This window comes from Myotis yumanensis, unplaced genomic scaffold, assembly GCF_028538775.1.
Source record: "Myotis yumanensis isolate MYYU_CA2020_CCGP unplaced genomic scaffold, mMyoYum1.0.hap1 SCAF_18, whole genome shotgun sequence".
Classification (NCBI taxonomy): Eukaryota; Metazoa; Chordata; class Mammalia; order Chiroptera; family Vespertilionidae; genus Myotis; species Myotis yumanensis.
The window spans coordinates 12212224-12232031 of record NW_027223769.1 but is presented as its reverse complement, the minus strand read 5'-3'; the positions used below and the strand labels follow the sequence as shown (position 1 = coordinate 12232031).

Here is a 19808-nt window from a genome sequence, read left to right as displayed (position 1 = left end):
TATGTAATGTATATTCTCATATACTGGTATGCATTTCTGTAGAATAGATTCACAAACTTATATTACTGTTAAAAAGTGAGTTAAAGTCATTAACTGGAGCGCTGTCCACATTACATTGTTAAGTGAAGATGAAAGATGCGGACAGATCTGATATAAGATGGCCTTGGCCCTCTGGTATATATGTAATATGTTTATCTCCATGTGTGAACTTGTAGAAAGAGGTGAGGAGAAATATATCAGGCAATTATCATTGGTAATTAAGGCAAGGAGAGGAGAAGGAAAAAATACTGTAGCAAAATGGAAAAGTACTCACGGTATCATGTTCAATAAAAAATGACTATGATATTCTATCTATAATTGCTAATATGTAAATGTTTAGTGATTGACTAGGTCTAGAGCAAACTATCAGGAACAGAGAAACATGGTTTGCAGAAATGATGTGATTTATGGATAGTTGTGGTCTTTGATTCTTTGACTATCTTTAATATTGTTTTTGTAGTTAATTTCCAACGAAAGGAAGGTGGTTGGGACCTGACCGTATTGTGGCAGGCCTTGAATGTGAACTGAGTTGCTTATTTGTGGGGAAGCCATGAATATCAGCTGAGCATTGTGATGGGGAGGCATTGATTTCAGCAGCACTGTGGAGTAGCTTTCCATGTAACTTGGTATGTTAAGTTAAGGACTGTTTTGATGACCAATACCTAAGGAGATGTAATAGCCCAGATGGTTTTTAAATTTGAAATGAGGTAGCCAACAGACACGACTTTAAAATTGGGAAAATATCACTATTATTGATTTGGTTTTGTTATGCCGAAATTCAAACAGGGTAGCTGAATTAGAACACTGAATGAGAATCTTGTAGTTTTGGAGTTAGGGAAATTATTTATCCAGTATCTCAGTTTTTCTTGAGATCAAGGAGAGATCCTATTTTCTCTCTGAGAATTTTAACTTAGAACTATGAGAAGGTAAAATATGAATCAGGTTGTACCATTTCTCATTTTAACTTTAAGGTGTCAGAATGGTTTACTATTTTAATATTAAAACAGTCTGTAAAACTTTTCATATTAAAGTTTAAGTCTTTTGTTTCTGCTTTGGTTTTCAGTTGTACTGGAGAATCATGTAGTGACAGACGAAGATGAACCAGCTTTGAAACGCCAACGATTAGAGATCAATTGCCAGGACCCCTCTATAAAGGTAAAAATATAAATATATTTTATTATTTAGTTTCCTAGCACTGCCATAACAAATTGTCAAAAACTGCAGAGCCAAAAACAACAGGAATTTATCCTCTCACAGCTTTGGAGACCAGAAGTCTGAACCCAATGTGTGGGCAGGGCTGTGCTTCCTCCAGAGACTCTAGGGGAGGACCTTTCCTGCCTCTTCTGGCTTCTGGTGGCTCCAGATGTTCCTTGGCTTGTGGCAGCATCACTCCAATCTCTGCCTCCATCCTCACACTGCCTCTTCCCTATGTGTTGCTGTCTGTTTCACTTTCTCTTCTCTTATAAGGAAATTATTATTGAATTTAGGTGTCACCCTAATCCAGGAAGATCTCACATCAAGATCCTTGACTTAATTACATTTACAGAGACCCTTTTCCAAATAAGATCACATTTATACATTTTTGGGGTTAGGATATAGATGTATTGTTTTTGGAGTCACCATTCAATCTCCTTAAAGAATCAACATTGTTTAGATTGAGATGCTGCCACATGAGGCATCTTCCTCTACAACCACAGACCTGTTGTGGACAGAAGGAAAGAGAACAATTTGTGTGGCTAATATTTCCCACTAGTGCCGAAGTACTTCTGTACCTACCATGTAAGTCACCTAAATTTCAGTTTACTAGAGGTGGTCTTAGAAACCACTGAGTCAATCAGTCAGTGATTTTGGATCTTTGGATTTACTTTTTTGGTTTAGTGTTTATGGAGTCATGGAGATAAATATCAGCACATGTGAGAAGTTCCAGCAATGCAAATGTAAACCATAGTGGCTTTTCATGTAACCCCTCTATTTAGAGACATTCATATCCCCCAAAACTTAACAGTTTTGTTAAAAAGGGTAAGTAGTGTAAGCTTAAACATGTAGGTGATTTAAAAGTATATTCAGCCTGGCCGCCATAGCTCAGTGGTTGAGCATCAACCTATGAACTAGGAGGTCATGATTCGATTCCCATGCGGGGCACATACCTGGATTTCAGGCTCGATCCTTGGTGGGGGGCATGCAGGACGCAGCCGATTGATGATTCTCTCTCATCATTGATGTTTCTATCTCTTCTCCCTCTTCCTTTCTCTCTGAAATCAATAAAAGTATACTTAAAAAATATATATTCACAGTAAATTTCTGTTTCTGACTAGTGGTTAGAAGGTGTCTGCATTAGTAACACCAAATTATATTTTAAAATAAAATGCAGTTATAATTTTACCACTGGAGATACTCATTATAAACATAAATAGTACAGGAATTTATAAGTAAAAGATGAAAGTGGGCTGGCCTCAGTCCTAGTTCCATTGTCAATAAGTTAAACTTCAGGCTATGGTTTGAAGACTGCCACATTTGTGTACTATTTGGAAAAGTTTGCTCACCAAATTGCCAAGAACTCTTCTCTCCAATGAATAGATTTGAATGTGTATGTATCACTTGTATATAAAAAGACATTAAATATCACTTGTATATAAAAAGACATTAAGAATACTGTTCTCTGCTCTTTGTATCATGAATTTGTTTGATAATTGTTTTATCTACACTAATAAAAGAGAAACATGGTAATTAGCGTACGACCACTACCCTTCCCATTGGCTAATCAGCATATCCTTATGCAAATTAACTGTCAGCCAAGATGGCGGCCGGCAGCCATGCACTGAAGTGAACAGGGAGGCTTGCTTGCTCCAGTGATGGCGAACTCCAATGTTCCCCGCCTGACTTGCCGGCCTCTCAGCTGCTACTCTAAGCAACTATGTTGCAAATATAGAAGCTAAACAAAACCCCAGAAACCGGCTTTCAGTCAGCTGGGCTTCAGCCAGCCTGACCGCAACATTGTATCAAATACAGAATGTAAACAAAGGCCAGAAACTGGCTTTCAGCAGCCGAGGCCTCAGAGCTAAAGCTGGCCCAGAATAGAAAAAACGAAAAAGAAAAAAAGGAGCAGTTGGGAGCTTCAGTCACCCACCAGCCTGAAAACGGCCCTCAGCCCCTCACCCAGATTGGCCAGGCACCCCAGTGAGGACTCCCACCCTGATCCAGGACACCCTTCAGGGTAAACCAGTCGGCCCCCACCCGTGCACCAGTCCTCTATTCTATATAGTAAAAGGGTAATATGCCTCCCAGCACCGGGATCAGCGGAGCAGCGAGGCTCCCGGCACCGGGATCAGCGTGACAGGGGGCAGCGCCCAAACCCCCTGATCGCCCTGAGCTCTGTGAGTGACAGGGGGCGGGGCCACAACCTCCCTATCCGCCCTGCTCTGTTCGTGACAGGGGAAGGCGCCCCAACCCCCTGATCAGCCCTGCTCTGTGCCTGATAGTGGGGAGCTCCCCAATCCCCTGATCGCCCTGTGGCTCTGTGTGTGACAGGGTGTGGTGCCACCCCCCCCCCTCCCCCCCACCGCACGGGTCCTGCTCTGTGTGTGACAGGGTAGAGCCATAACCTCCCCATTGGCCCTGCCCTGAGTGTGACGGTGCAGCGCCCCAACCCCCTGATCAGCCCAGCTCTGTGCATGACAGGGGGGAGCTCCTCAACCCCCTGATGGGCCCTGCTCTGTGAGTGACAGGGGGCAGCGCCCCAACCCCCTGATTGGCCCTGCTCTGTGAGTGACAGGGGGTAGCACCCCAACCCCCTGATCGGCCCTGCTCTGTGCATGACGGGGTGGCGCCGCAACCTCCCTATCGACCCTGCCTTGAGTGTGACAGGGGGCGGTGCCCCAACCCCCCAATCGGCCCTACCCTGAGCGTGACTGAGGGTGGCATTGCAACCTCCCGATTTTCCCTGCTCTGTGCATGACAGGGCGGCGCCCCAACTCCCCAATCGGCCCTGCTCTGAGCCTGACCAGGGGCTGCACCTAGGGATTGGGCGTGCCCTCTGCCACCTGGGAGCAGGCCTAAGCCAGCAGGTCGTTATTTCCCGAGGGGTCCCAGACTGTGAGAGGGCACAGGCCGGGCTGGCCCCCCCCCCCCCCCCCCCCCCCCGCCCAGTGCACAAATTTTTGTGCACCGGGCCTCTAGTTAGTACATAACAGTGAATTTTGCCCAAACCCTAGGTAGAATCATTTGTAATTTAGAGTTAAAATAATAAGGTTTTACTGTATTTTAAGAATTCCAGCCGAAGCTGGTTTGGCTCAGTGGATAGAGCGTCGGCCTGCGGACTGAAGCGTCCCAGGTTCGATTCCCGTCAAGGGCATGTACCTGGGTTGCGGGCACATCCCCAGTGGGAGATGTGCAGGAGGCAGCTGATCGATGTTTCTCTCTCATTGATGTTTCTAACTCTCTATCTCTCTCCCTTCCTCTCTGTAAAAAATCAATAAAATATATTAAAAAAAAAAAAAAGAATTCCAGAGCCAAGTGTTTGATGTCTTCAAATGATAAAGAAGAATGGAGTTTTAAGTGATTTTTTATCTCAAGAATTCAGTGACCAATGGATGGTTCCGATGGTGATATACATTAGGGTGAACCATGGAAGTTACCTCTTTGTAGATCATGGGTGATGGAATGTCAGCTGTGTGCGCCTCTGGCCCCGGTCACACACTTGCTCCAACGTCCTGTTCTCCTGAAGGCAGGCAGTCACTGGGGGACGTGGAGGTTAGCCCTTGCTTTATACGTTAGCACTCATGATGAGTCTCATCAGGGGGTGTGATTGCTTGAGACAAAGTGAGTTGTTTGGACAGTGTGCAGGTTTTGTTTACTGCATTGCTGCCCCTTACTGTCTACAGGCAGTTAGACAAATGCATTTAACTTCTTCACAAGATAACCTCAGTCTGTTGAAAATGCACTGAATAAGAATATCCATATTTTTCTTCTCCCAGACCTCGATGCCAGCTACATGATGTGATATGGCTCTAATTTTGCTGTTTTTGCTTCAGATTAGAAGGGCAGCAGGCCCTCGGAATACTGTAGGCCAGCAGCAGTTAGATGGCATGTCCTGTCAGTCAAATGGAGGCTGGCCTTTTACTGTGGGCAGAGAAGCAGAGAGAAAAAGGAAAGGCAGAGTCTTCATTATTTTCAGCTGTTGGTTCTCAAGCCAGCCTTTCTACTAAATTGAGCTATTGGATACTTTATGAACTTGCTTCTAACTAGCACTCTGAATCCTTCTACTAGCTGGTGAGATCGGTTTAGGGTGTTTGCTGCAAAGTGGAAGTCTTACCTGAAAACATGCTTCTGTTTGTATTCTTGTCAACTCACGGCAGGAATGGCAGTGTGGGAAGTGAAGAGTTTTCCTGTCTGGTGTGTGTATTTGATCTGTTCCTTGGGTCTGGAGTCATGTATGTCACTGCTTACTGTGATCAATTGGAATTAGTAATTGGGACTTGGCTCAAAAGTGATAATCAAGTGTGAAGCTGCTCTTCATGTCAACCACTAGGTGGCAGGCATGCTATTTGTAACTTTTTTTTTTTTTTTTAAACCAAATTTTAACAGGGCAGTGGGGATTATGTGAATGTGCAGGACTAGTAATTTCCATGCTGTTTTGATGTTACAGGTAAATGTGTTTTTATAGTTAGAAAGATGTGACTAGTTTTTATGTGTAAATTTACTGATTAATAGAAGAACATCCTATGTTCTTATCATATGGACTTGAACGTTACTAAGAATCACAACTACACATAGAAGTAAAACAAGGATTTAAGTAGTCACATTTAAATATAAGAGGTTGAACTTGTTTACTCAAGTGTTTCTGGCATGTAACTAAAGAGCTAACGTGCAGGATTGTCCTATCAGAGTAGATGTGATTCAAATTAGGAAATAACCATTTGAGGTTCCTTAAAGTTCAAGATATCCCTTCTGAAGTTTTTCTTTTTTTCACTTCCAGTCCTTCCTGTATTCCATTAACCAGACAATATGCTTGCGATTGGATAGTATTGAAGCCAAGCTGCAAGCTCTTGAGGCTACTTGTAAATCATTAGAAGAAAAGCTGGATCTGGTCACGAACAAGCAGCACAGTCCCATCCAAGTCCCCATGGTGGCGGGCTCCCCTCTCGGCGCAACACAGACGTGCAACAAAGTGCGATGGTAAGAACAGACGTGTGGGCCGTGGTCACTTCCTCACCCAGGCTCCTCTGTGCGGTTACCCAAATTGTAGTACACATGAGGGCATCTGCCTCTAGCTTCACGGCACCTATTTCACTTAGACCAGTGGTCGGCAAACTGCGGCTCACGATCCACATGGGGCTCTTTGGCCCCTTGAGTGTGGCTCTTCCACAAAATACCACGTGCGGGCACGCACGTACAGTGCGATTGAAACTTCGTGGCCCATGCGCAGAAGTCGGTATTTTGTGGAAGAGCCACACTCAAGGGGCCAAAGAGCCGCATTTGGCTCGCGAGCTGCAGTTTGCCGACCACTGACTTAGACTCAACTAAACACGTGATACCCTGCTGGACTGGCTTGGAGTCATCCTCACATTTTCTTTCTGACATGAACCAGACTGGTGCATCTTTTCTGTGAAATTCACCCATCACATCTTGGAAGATGTGCATTTGTTTCTTTGTTGTTGTTTTTCTATCTGGCGAGTCTTTAGATATTTTTTCTCCGTATTAGTATTTATAAATTTTATTTGAGTATATCAAACTTTTTCCATTCATGTCTGTAGTTTTTTTAAAATCCTCACTCAAGGATACTTTCTCCATTGATTCCTTAGGCCCATTTGCATTTGTTGTGAATGATCTGTTGGGAAGTCTGAGTGTAATCTCACAGCCCGAATGCAGACGCAGTAAAGGTCTTTTCAGTAACGAGGCCTCTGGGTGATAAGATGTTCACTGAAATACCACTCTCTCTTCTCTTTGGAGGCTGCACGGGGCCCAAAGCAAGCCCCACCTGCAGGGCCTGGTGCGGCCTCTCAGCTGCAGGTCCCACTTTTGAATCTCTCTCTGCATACTGAAATCCACTCAACTGTTGATTATTTCTGATTAAAACTGGCCCAGACTGACCATGGTATCAGCTCTGAGAGTTATTCTCTTTAATCCCTGGAGCATAGGGGCAGTGGACTGCTGCCAACCTCAGCTGGTATTTTGGGTCCAGATTTTTAGATTCTATACCTGAATAAGATTCTTTAAATAAATCCAAGAAAGAAAGAAAGAAAATCTTTTTCTTTGATGTTAAAACTTAATTATTGTAATAAAAATGTGAGGTTACTTGGATGGGGTCTCACCCACAGTGGTCTTCTAATTGAGGAATAGAAAAATGGACTTGAATTCTTTTAGGTAGGTGCTTTTTTCCTTCCTCGAAAGTGTGCCCATATTTGGATTTTGCTTATTGTAATTCCTGGAGTAGTGAGGTTTTGTTTCGCATTGGTATTGGGGAAGTCCGTATAGAGTAGGCTCTTCCTTTAAATGCCCAGCTATGAGCATTCCAGGAAGGGCCTTCATTTTATTATGTGGACTGAAGGGATCACGTGTATGGACAGGCACATTTATACTGTAGATCAGTGTGAAAACCCCTCTTTTGCACTTTCTTGAGATTAGACATAGAGCCATTTGAAGAAAGTGCATTAGTAGGACATAGCTGGGCCTGGTGTTGGCTTTGTGGGGGTGCTGTCCTAGTTGAAGACCAAGCTGGAATGAGGAATTCCAGGGGGGTGGTGGTGGGTCGTGAGACATGAACTCTCGATTTATAGGTTGCCTCCCATACATGCCCCAACTGGGAATTCAACCTGAAAACTGGGTATGTGCCCTGACCAGGAATTGAATCTGCTATCTTACTACCCTGTGTCGTACAGGATGATGTTCCAACCAAATGAGCCACACCGGTCAGGGCACACAAGTGGTTTATTTTGATTGAGCTGAGATTGACATAACAAATTTTTATTTTTAAAAGCTTAGATATTTTTTTACAGCTTAGTGTGTTTTTATAATTATAAAACAATTGTAATAAATCAGAAGCTTCTTTAAAATCCTCTCAAAGTAAAAAGCAGATTTCTTTTTTTTTAAAGCATATTTTGATTGATTTCAGAGAGGAAGGGAAAGGTAGAGAGGGATAGAAACATCAATGATGAGAGAATCATGATTGGCTACCTCCTGCACGCCCCATACCGGGGATCGAGCCTCCAATCCGGGCATGTGCCCTTTTGTTTTAAATGTTGCTGGATATTTGTGGAAGGACTGTTCTGGTCTTTGAGCCTCCATGGCTCTGGGTAGAAAGAGGCCTCGCTCGCTCTGTGCATCTTGTTCTGGCATTGGAGCACTGGCCTGGGTCACCAGTATCCAGAGTGTTTCCATTTGGGGCATTGATCTTCTCATTCAAAAGTATAGCATTTCATAAGCTTTAGAATGTGACAAACTCATGGTAAGTTTGTTTGAATTGTGAGGGAATGGTGTGATCTCAGCAATGACAGACGTTTTAATTTTTCCTTATCAAATTTTGAATTTAAAAAATATTTTTATTGATTTCAGAGAGGGAGAGAGAGAGAAACATCAGTGATGAGAGAGAATCATTGATCGGTGCCTCCTGCATGCCTCCCCTACTGGGGATCTAGTCCACAACCGTGGCATGTGCCCTTGACTGGAATTGAACCTGTGACCCTTCAGTCCGCAGGCTGACGCTCTATCCACTGAGCAAAACTGGCTAGGGCTGAATTTTTGATGTTTCCATTTAATTTTGTATGCATGTGATTTCTATTCCTGACTGGTCTACACTCCCTCACACACCTGCTGACTTTTGGTGACTTTGTTGTGATTTCCTGTACATGTTACGACTGAGTATTAACCAAAGAAAACATAGTTTACACATATACACTTTATGAGTCATTAACATAATCTGATGATTCAAATTCAATCTGATAAGCAGATAATAAACAGTCAAATGTTTTAATAGATTATGCATATTGTAATAATTTGGTGTACTTCCAGTGTTAGAATAACTCATATCTCATTGATTGGAATTGAGTTGAATCTGTAGGTTAATTTGGAGAGAATTGCTGGCTTGCTTTTGTTAATTGAGAGGTTTTCTTTGAGATAATTCACAAAAATTAGAAAGTTAATAGTATATCAGATTTCCTAAACTCAACTTGGTGAGTAATTATTTTGAGTTTCAGAAGGATATAATCTAGTGAGGCTTAATTGCAGGTTGGAGGGAGGCAAAAACTTTCTCAGATAATTTTCAAATATTCTGGTGGAATTCCTCCCATCCCAGCTGCAAAACACAAAGTTGGAGCTCACTGTGTGAATAGAAATATCACCTGATATAGGGAATGAGTGGGAAGTTATTTGCAAATAATATAGCGCTGTCTACAGTTTTAGTCTTACCTAAGGTTTGCTCCTAGTTTGGGTTAATATAAGTAACTCAGAATGTGAACTCCCTGAGGGTAAAGCATTTCTGCTGTGCCGGAGTGGCCTGATCACTTACTGCCATTCAGGACAGTGTTGGTGATGGAAGGGGTCAGAGGATTTGGCCTTTGGGCATTTTAAGTTATTTAAACTTGTCTTTGGAAGAGTAGTTTCTCCTAAAATAGGATGTGCTCTTAGTACCCATATGTGTAAGGTGAGGTTTAGACAAAGAACATAATTGTGGACATTCTTGATTATTTGATATGACATGCTCATGTCCCCTCAGCCTTCAATGGTTGTTCAGTGAACATCTACAGACATGTCACTGTTGGTGATATTACAGACTTGGTGGCAGTTGTTTTCTTTAAAAAAAATATTTTTATTCATTTCAGAGAGGATGGGAGAGGTAGAGAGAGATAGAAACATTAATAATGAGAGAAAATCATCGATTGGCTGCCTCCTGCCTGCCCCACAGTGGAGATTGAGCCCGAAACCCGGGCATGCGCCCTGACCTGGAATTGAACCATGACCTTCTGGTTCATAAGTTGATGCTCAACCACTGAGCCACACCAGCCAGGCCAGTTGGTTTCTTATTTCCTGGATGAGCTTTTTGCTTGGATTAAATGCTTTTGGTACTTGTGGAAGTTTTCCTTGATCGTTGGAAATTGGATATAAGGAATGACTATGATGCTTATGCAAACCAGATTCTCCCAGGGAACTCCATTCTTCAAGGGGACTTAAGAAGTGTTTGTTTGGTTAAACCCCAGTGCACTGAAACTCTTGGGTAGGGATGGAGAATATAGGCATGACTCCTATACCTCTAGCAATTTCCATGGCAGACTTGTTAATTGATGTTGACCCATCCCTGTGAGCTTCAAACCTGAATCAGTGTGGTGTTTTCAGGTAAATGGAGCTGGCTCTAAATATTAAACTATTTTGGTTCTATAGGGTTTTCTCTGTTCCTCTGTTAGTATACAATAAGAGGTGTGTGTGTATATGTGAGTGTTTACATTTGGAATCCAATTTTAAGTCATTGAAATCTGTATAGGATTTTAGCAGATTCTGTGTTAGAGTTTCTATGAAGTACTCTAAGCACACAGTTCTTCTGTAGAGCGTTTGGGTGCAATCTCTGGTCCACCCCTTGTCCCAGGTCTGCATGTGTTTCTTGTTGGGCTCTCTGCATGGCAGATACTGACCTTGGAAATGTTGGCTGATCCTGCCCTGGTGTCCTTGCCTGCACTGGACCAGGTTATGGGCTCCAAATTCTCTGGTTCAAGCCAAGGGGCTGCTTTTGTCCAATTTGTTTTTAGTTTTCCTTTTGTAATAAAAAGTGGCAAACACAAACTTGTGGAAAATAGTTTACATCCTACATTTTCCAAGTCCTTTTATTTAAGTCCTTTTTTTTTTTTTTTGCACAGATTTGAATAAAGCTCCTAAGTGTGCATTCAAATGATAGTCCATTTTTTGTGACTGATGGGTAAAGGGAGCAGAAAAGTTGATGTTTTAAAATAATAATACAGGTACTGTCACAAAGCAATTTCTTGAAACCGATGAGAAGTTGGCTACTTCCTAAGTGTAGCTTGGAAAATGTTTGCCATGACAACTCTGAAAGCTGAGGACACAAAATTGATTTAAAAACAAAGCAACTAAAATGCTTAAACACTGAAAAGGGTAAGTTGTAACAGTATTGAAATAGGATTATTCCTGCTGCTGACCAGCAAGTGGCTAAGAATATGAGAAATACTTGGTTTCAGATCCAGGCTCTATCATCTATAAATGGTGAGAACCTGGGCAAATTCTTACCTTTTCTAAGCATCAGTTTTTCATCAGTAAAATGAGAATAAAAGTAGTAAGCTAGGGTTTCTGTGGATGAGATCACTGTAAACCAATAAAATCAATTTCAGATTACAATAAAAAATAAAAAGCACTTATTCAACCAAAAGGAGCTGTAACCCTGGAGACACAGATTCAGGTAACAACCTAAATTGTGTCTGAGACAAAGGGCAGGATAGCAACCTTCCTGCCCAGGCTCTCAATTAGGTCCATTTTATGTAAATGAGGCATCCAATTGTGCAGTACTGAAAGTCAAAACCAGAGTTTCCCTACAGTGGCTGACTCTTCTGGTGTAAACAAACAAGGCAGAGCGAGGAGAGGGTCCTGGTATACAGAGAATGTGAGAAGCCCCTATCAGGAAGTGGCCACTAGGCTCTTATCTATAATAATAAAAGTGTACTATGCTAATCAGACTGGACATCCTTCCGGACAACCTTCTGGATGAAGCCGGCACTGTGAGGGAAGCCTGGGTCCCGGGTGCCAGACAGAAGCTGGTACTGGCAGCCGAGGGAAGGAAGGCCTACTCTTGCATGAATTTCGTGCATTGGGCCTCTAGTTGTTTATAAAATTTGGGCCCTCAGTTGACCATAGGGAGTCCATTTTTAGCAGATAAATTTTTTCTCAGGATTCACATCAAATGAATCTTCCCAGGGTTCCCATCATGCATATAGGTGTTTAGTATTCCTTGATCTTCCTCAACCCTCTTATGTTTAAAAAATTAATAATATTAATGTTGGTTGTTCACTGTGTCTAATATTGACCAGGCTCTGTGGTACATGCTGGGCTCACACCAGTAAAACCACAGGATTCTAGGTCACACTTGGTTTAGTATCTTCAGAAATTGCACTGACAGCATCCATTCTAGGCCTTCCTCTGCACTGTGTTTGTAGGTTTCTGTTCTGGCTTGTGATCCTTAACCATTTTTCTTTTAGCTTCAGATTAGCAGCATGAGACCAAGGAAATCTAGAGGCATTAACCAGAGAATTGCACTCAGATATGAAGCTTATTCTTCCATTCACTCATGTCTTAACCCATAGGCTTGACCATGTAGTGGGCATTCACCTTAGCAGTTGTGATGTACCAGTGAATAAAACAGTCAAAAAGATCCCTGTACCTGGACAACCACATAACAAACTAAACTGTAATAACAGATGAGAAGGTGCTGAGTGTTGTGGGGAAACAGTGGCTAGAACAGATTTGTGCCTCTTGTATAGGGTTGTGTGTAATTTTGTTGTTGTTTTAAACCAGAGGCATTCATCAGAATCATCTTGGGAATTGTATTTTTTTTTTTTTTTTCAAAGTCCCAGGCTGTCTGGGGGTGGGCCATAGCTTCCACAGGAAATTCTGATATTTCAGAAGTTGGGGGCTGTAGACTGTTGCTTCATTGATTTTGGTTAAGAATGTTGGCTCTGCTGCTTGAGGATTTGAACTCAAATCTAAGTGTGTCACTTACCAGCTGTGTGGGCTTGGGCAGATTATTGACCTGTCTGTGCATTGCCCCCACAGGCTTCCAGGATTGAATGCCTCCTTTTACATGGAGCCCTTGGGGATGTCCTGCTGGGGTCCATGGGGGTCCTGCACTCACACTCACAGTCACTGTCCACAATGGGTGAATGGTCCTTGTTTCACCCATCATAGGTCACTGGGCCAAGTTCTAGGGCCTGCTTTACTTCCGATACTGTATTTAGGCAAGAGTGTTCAACTTGTGTAATTAGCATAATATTAGAATTAAAACAACCAGGATAGCCTATGGGGTTTAGCTATTTCCCTTTTCCTTAATTTTGATTAAGTTTAATACACACACACACACACACACACACACGCACGCACGAGGCCTGGTGCACAAATTCGTGCACAGGTGGGGTCCCTCAGGGTGACATGCGGAGATCAGGCCCCAGCTCATGCCCCCAGCCTCGCAGCCCCAGCTTGTGCCCCCAGCCTTGCAGCCCCACAGCGGCCTGGCGCCGCCCCCTCACCTGCTCCACCTTCCCGCCTGCGGGACGATTGATCAGGGCGGGGGGGGGGCTCCCCCCCTCCCCCCCCAGCTGCTGCTGGCTGCTGTCTGCGGGGCAATTGGCAGGGTGATTGGGTCCCCACTTGCACCCACCTTGGCCTAGCACCGCCTGCTCACCTGCTCCACCATCCCACCATGGTCCTGCTCTCATCGGGACCCATAGGGTCTGGCAGCATCTCCACTGCCGCCCACTGCCAGCGCCACGTTGCTAATGCCCACCATGTTCCACATCACCCCCTGGTGGTCAGTGCACATCATAGGCAGTCAAACTCCCGGTCTCTGGGTTGAATGACAGCCTGAGGGGATAATTTGCATATTAGGGTTTTATTATATAGGATGTTTTTTTTTTTTTTTTTAAATTTCAGAGAGGAAGGGAGAGGGAGAGAGATAGAAACATCAATGATGAGAAAGAATCATTGATTGGCTGCCTTGTACAGGTCCCTGACTGAGGATTGAACCCACAACCTGGGCATGTGCCCTGACCGGAATCGAACCATGACCTCCTGGTTCATAGGTTAATGCTCAACCTCTGAGCCACACTGGTCGGGCTTGATTAAGGAGCTTAAATAACAAACATACAGTTATAGGTAAAAGTATAGATTGCAAAAGAATGAATTAAACACAAAGTTTTTTTAAAAACAAAGTAATCAAGAAATAGATAAATTGATCAGTGGAACAGAATAGAGAGCCTAGAAATAAACCCACACAAATATGCCCAACTGGTTTTTGACAAAGGTGCAAAAGAGCTCAATGGAGGAAGAACAGGCTTTTAACAAATGGTACTGGAGCAGTTGGGCATCCACAGGCAAAATAAAAGAAATTAACATCGATGTCAACCTCACAGCTTGAACAAAAATTAATTTAAAATGGATTACAGATTTAAATGTCAACTGGAAAACCTTTAGAGGAAAACACAGGAGAAAATCCTTGGGTGTTTAGGCAGACTTTTTAGACTTGACACCAAGAGCATAAAGAGATAAATTTGACTTGATCAAAATAAGAAACGTATGCTCTGTGAAAGACCTGCCAGGAGGATGAAGAGACAAGCTACAGCTGAGGATAAAATATTTGCAGACCATTTATTTGACAGAGATCTGGTTTCTAGAATATAGAACTCTCAAAACTCATCAGTGAAGAAACAATCCAATTAGAAAGTGGGTAAAAAATAAAACAGATATTTGACCAAAGAGGAGATAAAGGAGGGCAGATAAGCATATGATTATTTAGATGTTCAGTATCAATAGTCACCAAGGAAATGCAAATTAAAACCACAATGAGATATCACTCCACACCTATCAAAATGGCTTAAATAAAAAATAGTGACACCACCAAGTGTGACCAGGATGTGGAGAAACTGGATCTCTCCTCCGTTGCTGGTGGGAATGTAGAATGGTGCAGCCACTCTGGCGTAAAGTTTGGCTGTATTTTATAAAGCTAAATACATACTTGCCATATGGCCCAGTAATCACATTCTTAGGCATTTGTCCCAGAGAAATGAAAATTTATGACCACACTAAAACCTCTGCATGAATGTCAGGGCAGCTTTATTTGTAATAACCAAAACCTGCAGATACCCCCAATACCCTTCTGCAGATGAAAGGTTAAACAAACTGTTCCACCTGTAAACAAACACCCATTCCATGGAAAGCTGTGCAGCACCAACACCGAATGAACTGTTGATACTCGCTGCCACTGGATGACCTTGGGAGCACTGTGCTGAGTGCAAAAAGCCAGTCTCTAAAGGTCATGTGCTGTATGATTCCATGTCCATCACTTTCCCAAAATGTCGGAACTATACATTAAAACAGGTTAGCCCTAACTGGTTTGGCTCAGTGGATAGAGCGTCAGCCTGTGGACTGAAGGGTCCCAGGTTCAATTCCAGTCAAGGGCATGTACCTTGGTTGCGGGCACATCCCCAGTAGGGGGTGTGCAGGAGGCAGCTGATCGATGTTTCTCTCTCATCGATGTTTCTAACTCTTTATTCCTCTCCCTTCCTCTCTATAAAAATCAATAAAATATATATTAAAACAAACAAAGAGGTTAGTGGTTGCCCGGGGATAGGGTGGGATGGGAGGGTGGGTGTGTCTAAAGGGGCAGCACTAGGCCTCTCCTCGGTGGCGATGGAGCAGTACGTGGATCTGCACATGATGTCAGCTGCATCGAACTACATGTGACATGTTACTGCATGCAGAAACTGGTGAAATCTGAATGAAGCCTGTAGTCTCACTAGCAGTATTGTTCCATTCACTTTCCTAGTTTTGATACTGTACTACAGGTTATATAGGACGTCACCACTGGGGACACAGGACTTGGTATACTTTCTTTGTAATTTCCTGTGGGTCTATAATTATTTCAAAACGTGTCAGGGTTCAACCAGAGAAGCAGAAACACTAGGAGATATGAGAGAGCGAGAGTCAGAGTCAGAGTGAGAGAGAGAGAGAAATACAGCACTCCCATGAGGAATTTATCACAAGGGATTGACTTATACATTCATTGTGGGGGCAGCTGAAGGCTGTAGGGCAGGTTGACAGAAAGGGCACATCATGGTCAGCTGGCAGGAGCTGTTTGGAGTCTCCAAGACCAGGGAAGAATTTCATCTGATCAGGCCAGGCCCATCCAACATTATGGTAAACTCTCAGTTATTCAGACCTCAATTTAATTGGATTTAACAGAAAAAATTCCCAATTTGTATGTCATATGTAAAAATTAACACCCTCTTGCCGAAACTGGTTTGGCTCAGTGGATAGAGCGTCGGCCTGCGGACTAAGGGGTCCCGGGTTCGATTCCGGTCAAGGGCATGTACCTGGGTTGCGGGCACATCCCCAGTGGGAGATGTGCAGGAGGCAGCTGATCGATGTTTCTCTCTCATCGATGTTTCTGACTCTCTATCTCTCTCCCTTCCTCTCTGTAAAAAATCAATAAAATATATTAAAAAAAAAAATTAACACCCTCTTAATTTTAAAATGCTTTTAACCATGATTTGCTTATAATTAAATTAATAGGTTATTTTTGTTGTTGTTATTCACTGTTATTTTAAACAAATTTTAGCAAATGGGCCATATGTTGGAAAAAACACTGCCACTGGATTTCACCAGCATAAATAAATACTACATACCTACAAGTATAGCCTACATATTTAAGTCCAAGAGACTGCTTGTAAACAATGTTCCATAAATGATTAGCATGTGATCACACTGCATTGTGGGCGGTAGTTGGTTCTGTTATAACTTGGCATGACTTTCTGCAGCAGTTTTAACATGTGCTGGCCGATGTTCCCACCTGCGCTGAGCCACACCCCAGCCGTGTGCATTTGTTTACTCACGGCGACTGGTGAATGCATGTATTTATTAGGCCTATTCAGTATAAATTTAAAGTTACTGTAATATATATGGACAACTTCTATGAAATTAAGCTTTTCATACATACCTAATTTTAATTACACGAACATGTCTACATAAGTAAAAACGGGTAAGCTAGCTAATTTGTCAGTTTTTTAATAAATATTCGAAAAACCTACTTTATTATATAATGGATTTTGGCTTTAAGGGATATCCCCTCATCCAAATTAATCGGTTATATCCAGGTTTTACTGTATCTTTCTTTGGGTTAACTTCAACCAATTAGGACTTTAATCACATCTGCAAAATTCCTTTCAAGCAGCACCCAGATTAGTGTCTGATTGATTGACTGGGACTGTAGTTCAGCCTAGTCAAGAAACTTAATAGTGTGACAATTTTTCAGTATCTACCCTTAGATAACTATTTCATTCTTCTTAATGTGATATGGATGTTTCATAATTTTTGAAAAATGAAATATTCTTTGGTACATTTTGAGGTTGACATAAGTTACATTAGTTAAGAGTTGGTAATTTCTGGCATATTGTAATACTGATATTTAAAAACAAAACTGATTCATTGCTCTTTAAATACTTTAATCTAAAACCATCATCCATTAAAAAAATCCTATGAATAGGCTTTTGACAGCCAAATTTTACCTTGTTTCTTTGCTTTTTGAACTTTCATTCCCATTTCTTTTCCAAAGTTTTGTCCTATCTGACAGGCTGTCACACTCCTCAGTAACAGAAATATGGACAGAAATTGAAGCTAAATATTTATTTCCTGTAACTGTAAGGCCCCAGGGTTAAAGACATTTATTAAAATTATTAGTACACAGGTGAACAAAACAACATAAATATGTTACTTTTGTTTATAATGAATTCTTAATAACCCAATATTGTGAATGTATCCTTGTGATGGTGAGGATTTAGTTTTAGTTAATTCCTGAATCCATGACTTACTGCTTAAAATGAGACAGGGTTCATTCAGCATTACTTTTATTTCTCTTTTTAGTTTTTATAGTTTTAAGTTCTGAGAAATGTTGTTCCCATAAATAAATCTGTGGGAGAGGAAAGAGTTCCTCAGGTCTTCAAGTTACATGCCAAAAATCGTTGTGGTCTATCATCAAAAATTATTTTTGATGATCTGTGAGCTGGATATTTTAACTAGGTCTTGATAGTTTTGTTGAAAGCAAAGAGCTATGGAACAATAGCTCACCGCAGGGTTTTCCAGTCGGTCATTGGAGGTGTTGCCACGTTTCAGACTGGCCCTGTGTTTGTACCTCAGGTGTTCATTTCCTAGATGGACAGTGCACCCGAGTATAATTAGAGTAAATATAATTGGAATAAGAAGTAATTTTTAAAAAAAGTAAAACAAACAAATTGACCAGAGATGCTTTCTCAAGGAGAATAATTTTTAGGAAATAGTACTTTCTGGAAGGCAAGGATCTTGCAGTTGAGATGCTGGGAACTGGCTCACACCAAGGAACCTCCTGAAAGTCTTCAAGTGCCTCCCGGTTTACGTTTATTCCAGCTTGAAGCTGGTTGCCTCAGAACATTGTTTCCTTGATCTTAAGAGTCTTTGGGGGGTGGGGGGGAGGACACATATGTAATACCCTTTGTAATACTTTAAGCAATAAAAAAAATAAATAAATTACCAATTCCATTAAAAAAAAAAAAGAGTCTTTAGGGGGAAAAGGTATATTTAGTTAAAACAACTTTGCCGATGATGGGCATAAATGAATTTTAATCAATGTGGAACCTCTCCCCATTATGGAACTTGTCTACTTAGTAGAACTTATTTAGTTGCTCATGGAATGAGAGAGAACAGGAATGAGTGTGTGAGGGGGGCCCTGGGGGATGCTAGTGTTCCGTGGAATACTCTTTGGGAAATATCAAATCTATGCAAACCTTTTTGTCTGTACAGTGGTCAGCAAACTGCGGCTCGAGGGCCACATGCTGCTCTTTGGCCCCTTGAGTGTGGCTCTTCCTAAGCCTTAGGAGTACCCTAATTAAGTTAATAACAATGTACCTACCTATATAGTTTAAGTTTAAAGAATTTGGCTCTCAAAAGAAATTTCAATCATTGTACTGTTGATATTTGGCTCAGTTGACTAATGAGTTTGCCGACCACTGGTATAGGAGAAGCGTGAATTCGTCAGCCTGTACATGGCCAAGTCACAGGTCACCCAGGTTACTTGCAACATCCTCAGGGTTTGGTGGTGACTAGCTGTCACCAAAGAACAAGTAGAATAATAATAAAAAACAACACACCTTTGAGTGACGTGCTGTGGATCATGCTCTTTTTTTGAAGCGGAATCTTTTGTGCCCTGATTTGGGGAGAGGACTGAACAGCCCTGTAGCCGTGACAGTAGGCTAGGTTTTCACGTGTGCTGTTGGCTACATGGATCTTATGTAAAGGCACTGCTTCCCGAGTTGTGTTTTGGAGAATGAGGTCTAAGAATGACATGCTTTTCAAGTAATACTGCCGTGTGTTTCAAGTGCTCATTGTGGCACTCTGACCCCTACAATGGGAGAAGACTCTAAAATTTCCTGGGGCCATAACTGCCGAGGGCTAGAAGATTAATGACTGAAGTCTCAATGAGTGTGCCCTTTGAGATAGGCTCTTGGCTACTGGTGAACACACAGTGCTGCCTCTACGAAGATGCCCAGTGAGGGCTCAGTTCTTTCCTGTGATAATTTTCCTTGAAAACAAAACCCTGAGGTCCTTTGGTCCTAGTTCCTGCATTCTCCCAGTGGAACCTAGAGGTGGTCAATGCCATGTGGCCCACCCGCAGTCCCTCTACTGTGTTGGTCCTTTCTTCCCAGAGCAGCACTAACATTTTGGGATGGTCTTAATAAGTGTAGCATTTATAACTGTCATGTAGGAATCCATTGGGATGGAATGAGTAAAAGTATTAAGCATGTTTTTCAGGAAACATGATACTTTAGAAACCTTGTTAATTGTGCATAATTTGTGACATCTCAATCTATTCTGTATAAAGGTTTAAATAGCCCTTTCCTGTATTACCCCATGTGCAAACTGAGAATACCAACAATGAGGAAGGTTACACTCTCTACATAAAAAATTCCCATCTTCAATTTATTCTTTGCCCAGTGTAAATTGTTTATTACTTTAAATGTGGTTTCTGCTTGGGGCCACCT

The 19808-nt window shown here is 42.1% G+C and overlaps 1 protein-coding gene across 6 annotated transcripts in view; it reads left to right on the top strand.

Moving 5' to 3' along the window:
- The window catches only part of BANP (BTG3 associated nuclear protein), a 147117-nt gene that overhangs the window by 35457 nt on the left and 91852 nt on the right, over positions 1-19808 (top strand). For all 6 annotated transcript variants that reach the window (XM_070399007.1, XM_070399008.1, XM_070399004.1 and 3 more), the window contains 2 exons: positions 1103-1194; positions 6014-6213. In XM_070399007.1, the coding sequence (XP_070255108.1) occupies positions 1103-1194; positions 6014-6213 (292 nt within the window). The remainder of the gene's footprint in view (positions 1-1102; positions 1195-6013; positions 6214-19808) is intronic.